The 1042-nt window shown below is 37.8% G+C and overlaps 1 protein-coding gene across 1 annotated transcript in view; it reads right to left on the bottom strand.

The window, feature by feature from the left end:
- Window positions 1–63: 63 nt before the first annotated feature.
- The window catches only part of ASRGL1 (asparaginase and isoaspartyl peptidase 1), a 12059-nt gene continuing 11080 nt past the window's right edge, over window positions 64–1042 (bottom strand). The window contains exons 3-4 of the mRNA XM_046644747.1: window positions 805–947; window positions 64–226 (exon numbers count right to left, since the gene is read on the bottom strand). Of these exons, the coding sequence (XP_046500703.1) occupies window positions 65–226; window positions 805–947 (305 nt within the window). The 3' untranslated portion in view covers window position 64. The remainder of the gene's footprint in view (window positions 227–804; window positions 948–1042) is intronic.

The following is a 1042-nucleotide window of genomic DNA, read 5'->3' as shown; positions in this document are numbered from 1 at the left end:
AACCAGATATCTGTCAAACTTTCACACTTGAATAAATCCCAAACACATGAGCCACAGATGACACTTACTTTTGGCAGTCTAATTTCTGAGCATCTTTCTCATGCTTCTCCTTTTCTAGGAGTTTTATGTTTCTCTCTGTTACCAACTGCTTTCCAGGAACCTCTGGAATCCCCATGGCTGCTGCAAATTTTGCTGCACCTTGATCAGTCAGAAAGCAGTGAGGTGTCTAGAGCCAGAAAGAAAGGGAAAATGGTTAGTTTTTTGAAAAAGTTAAAATCTTTTTCATTGTTTGAAAGGTGTAGAAATAATTACTTCTCTGGGTACAAAGCCTCAAAAATGCAGATTCCACTGGCTTGCTTTTCCGGATGTTGGAACCAGCCTGGTCCTCTGAGTTTTTGTATTTTTTAAAAAAACTCAAAAATGGTGGAATAGTACTAGAAATGTGACTTATGTATGACCTTAAATTTAGCGAACTTAATCCATTTTTATTTGACACATGCTATTGAACAGTAGGTGTGTTGAGTTTGTGTGTGTTATACGTGTGGAGAGAAGGCTGAAGAAAATACAGGAGGATAACATGAAAACAAAGTAATCACTGGTTAAATGATTACTATTCAAACTACATTGTCAACAGAGTCAGAATCTTGGCTTAGTCGAGCAACTTAAATAACACGGTTTCCATTCTTTTATATAATTTTAGGAGAACAGTGATCTCAAGTATTTCCTACAGTCAGACCCCTTTTAGTCACCAGAGTACAGAAGTAACAATTCCGTAGGAGAAGGATGCTTTATTATCACATATACCTTTTCCATAACAAGCCGTGCAAATTTAATGGGATTTGCTACACAGCGGACTGCAGACACGGCTCCTGCAGACAGGTCTTTTCCATTCATGATACTGGCATCCATTTCAACTTCACCATCTGTGTTTAAGACAGATCCAAAACCTAAAACCAAAAACAGGTTGAAGAAGAAGAATTAGGAATTTAGAAATAGGTTTAGTTTCCTCTAGGCTGCCTACTTCAATTCATCCTCTACCCCA

This window comes from Equus quagga, chromosome 17 (genome assembly GCF_021613505.1).
Source record: "Equus quagga isolate Etosha38 chromosome 17, UCLA_HA_Equagga_1.0, whole genome shotgun sequence".
In the NCBI taxonomy this organism is placed as follows: Eukaryota; Metazoa; Chordata; class Mammalia; order Perissodactyla; family Equidae; genus Equus; species Equus quagga.
Note: the sequence above shows the minus strand (reverse complement) of the source record. Positions and strands in the feature narration are given on the sequence as shown.